The 2,112-nt window shown below is 59.1% G+C and overlaps 1 protein-coding gene across 5 annotated transcripts in view; it reads right to left on the bottom strand.

Moving 5' to 3' along the window:
* The window catches only part of ZNF205 (zinc finger protein 205), a 32,915-nt gene that overhangs the window by 29,140 nt on the left and 1,663 nt on the right, over positions 1 to 2,112 (bottom strand). The window contains exons 2-4 of one of the 5 annotated variants that reach the window (XM_023728419.1): positions 1,605 to 1,643; positions 505 to 712; positions 17 to 108 (exon numbers count right to left, since the gene is read on the bottom strand). The exons of 1 other annotated variant lie outside the window; for it this stretch is intronic. In XM_023728419.1, the coding sequence (XP_023584187.1) occupies positions 17 to 108; positions 505 to 682 (270 nt within the window). In that variant the 5' untranslated portion in view covers positions 683 to 712; positions 1,605 to 1,643. Of the gene's footprint in view, positions 1 to 16; positions 109 to 504; positions 1,504 to 1,604; positions 2,098 to 2,112 lie in introns of those variants that run through there. 3 more of the 5 variants (XM_023728420.1, XM_023728418.1, XM_023728421.1) reach the window with 3 other exon arrangements.

Here is a 2,112-nt window from a genome sequence, read left to right as displayed (position 1 = left end):
AGAGGGATCCACTCACCTGGGACCAGGCAGTGAGGAGCGCTGCAGCCATCTGCCGGTCTCTGGTTCTCCCCTCCCGGGAAACAGCCGGGACCTGCGGAGAGGGGCGGGCTGGGGGAGGAGAGGGGACCTCAGGCGGCCGGCTCCCCTGCTGGGCCCTGCTACCCCTGAGCGGCTCAGCGCTGGCCTCCAGGGACATCCATGGTCCTTCAAATGCCACATTTTCTTGGGCCTAAGAACAGCGGCTCTATGCTGTAAGACCTCATAGGGGCGTCTGTAAGGATGCGGTGCGTGCAGACATGGGGGGCTGTCTCCATGCGTGTTGCAGGCAGCTCTTGTGCCCTGTCCAGGCATGAGCACCCTTGCCCTGGGAGCGACCACCACTTTCACTGCTGCCGCCCTGGGGAGCACCTCTCTGCACGGCCTCTGCTCACCTCCCCCTTTCTTCCCACCTCCCTCTCGCCTCTCCCCTGCCTCCTCGGCTCAATTTGCCTCCCACCTGCTCACCTCTGCCAGGCAGAAGAGCCTTCTCCCTGAAGCCACGCCTCAGGGGCGCCCACCTCCGTGCACTTGGAGCCCCTTCTCCCTGTGATGCCCCGTCAGCATGCAGCTCTTCGGGCTCAGTCTTGTGAGGTGACTCCTGAGCGGCCTCCAAAGGCCCCGTCTCGTCTGACTCAGAAAGCATGTCTTGACAAGGATGCTGGTGACCTGGAACCTAGGAAAGGCAGCCGCATCAGAACCGGGTGGCGGGTGGGAGAGAGGACCCAGCTCTGCCTTAGGGGTGGGGGGCCTGCAGCAGCAGAAAGCAAGGGTGTCAGAACGCACACGGGATTCAAGGTGCAGCTCTGGTAACACCGTGGCCCTGCTGGTCCTGTTTTCTTCTCCCGCCTAAGGACTCACAAATCTCCTCCTCACCACAGCAAGGACAGGGCAGCAAAAGAGGGGACAAAGCCACGTCGAGCTTGACTGCAGGGCAAGCACCTGGGGCCACAGGGTGCAGTTCCAAACCAGAAAACAACTGGTTGCTGTTGAGTCCATTCCAACTCATGGCGACCCCATGTGTCAGAATACAACTGGTCCATAGGGTTTTCTTGGCAGTAATCTTTATAGAAGCAGGGTGCCGGGCCTTTCTTCCATGGCACAGCTGGGTAGGTTCGAATCGCCAACCTTTAGCTTAGTAGTTGAGGGCAAGCTAGTCATGCCACCCAGGGAGTTTCCAAGGTGCAGTTCCCACACTTCAGTTCCGTCCTCTCTCAGCACAGCGGGACGCAGGGCTACCTGTTTAGTCTGTGAGGCCAGCAGGGTTCGGAGCGGCCTGACCACACCTAAGAGCACGTAGCCCGACCGGGAGGGGGCCTGAGCTCGCGTCTACCTGAACAGACACCACCCAGGCCAGCGTTTCTGGAAAGTGAGCGTGAGGCACAGTAGGGCCTTGGCCCATTTCGGTCGAAGTCAATTTGGACAGAGTGTTTGGAGTTTTCTCATCTGGAGGAGATATAGCCTGAGGGTGACACTAACTGCTCAGGCCTCCTGCCCACTCTGGTCTCAGAAGGAAAATTCCCCCTTCAGCAGACCGCCTCCCCACCATGGCATTCCCCGGGTCCTACCTGAGCCTCTTCACTCTCATCCTCTTCTTTATGCCCCTGCTGGGAACAAGCTTTAGAGTCAGGAGACCAGAACCCAGACCATCCCTCATTGGCTGTTAGCCCTAAGAAGGCACCGCATCGACGGAAACCAGGCTCTCCATCTGAGGGATGGGAGCCCGATGGCGTCTACACCGGAGGGTGTTGGGGGAACATGTGGAGGTCCTTGTGGACGGTATCCAGCTCGGTCCTTCATACGTGTGACCCCAGCCAGTCCTCAAGGGCTCAGGCATGCCTGGGAAGCCCCCCACTGGGGCCCAGACCCCTTCTCCTTGTTCTCTATCTTTGCTGTAAATTCTCTTTATCTAATCGGCTATCGTTTTTATGTCAAAAAACAAAAAAGCATGTCGTTACCTGAAAAGCTGTCAGGAGTCATCTCCCAGGGACTGGGGAGGCCCCTGGTGAGACCACATCGCCACCTGCAGGATGGGCACTACCTGCTGGTCAGCCCAGCGCTGTGGTCAAGCAGGGC

Source organism: Trichechus manatus, unplaced genomic scaffold (genome assembly GCF_000243295.1).
Source record: "Trichechus manatus latirostris isolate Lorelei unplaced genomic scaffold, TriManLat1.0 scaffold00024, whole genome shotgun sequence".
NCBI classification, from domain to species: Eukaryota; Metazoa; Chordata; class Mammalia; order Sirenia; family Trichechidae; genus Trichechus; species Trichechus manatus.
The sequence above is the reverse complement of the archived record's forward strand: the minus strand, read 5'-3'. Positions and strand labels throughout refer to the sequence as shown.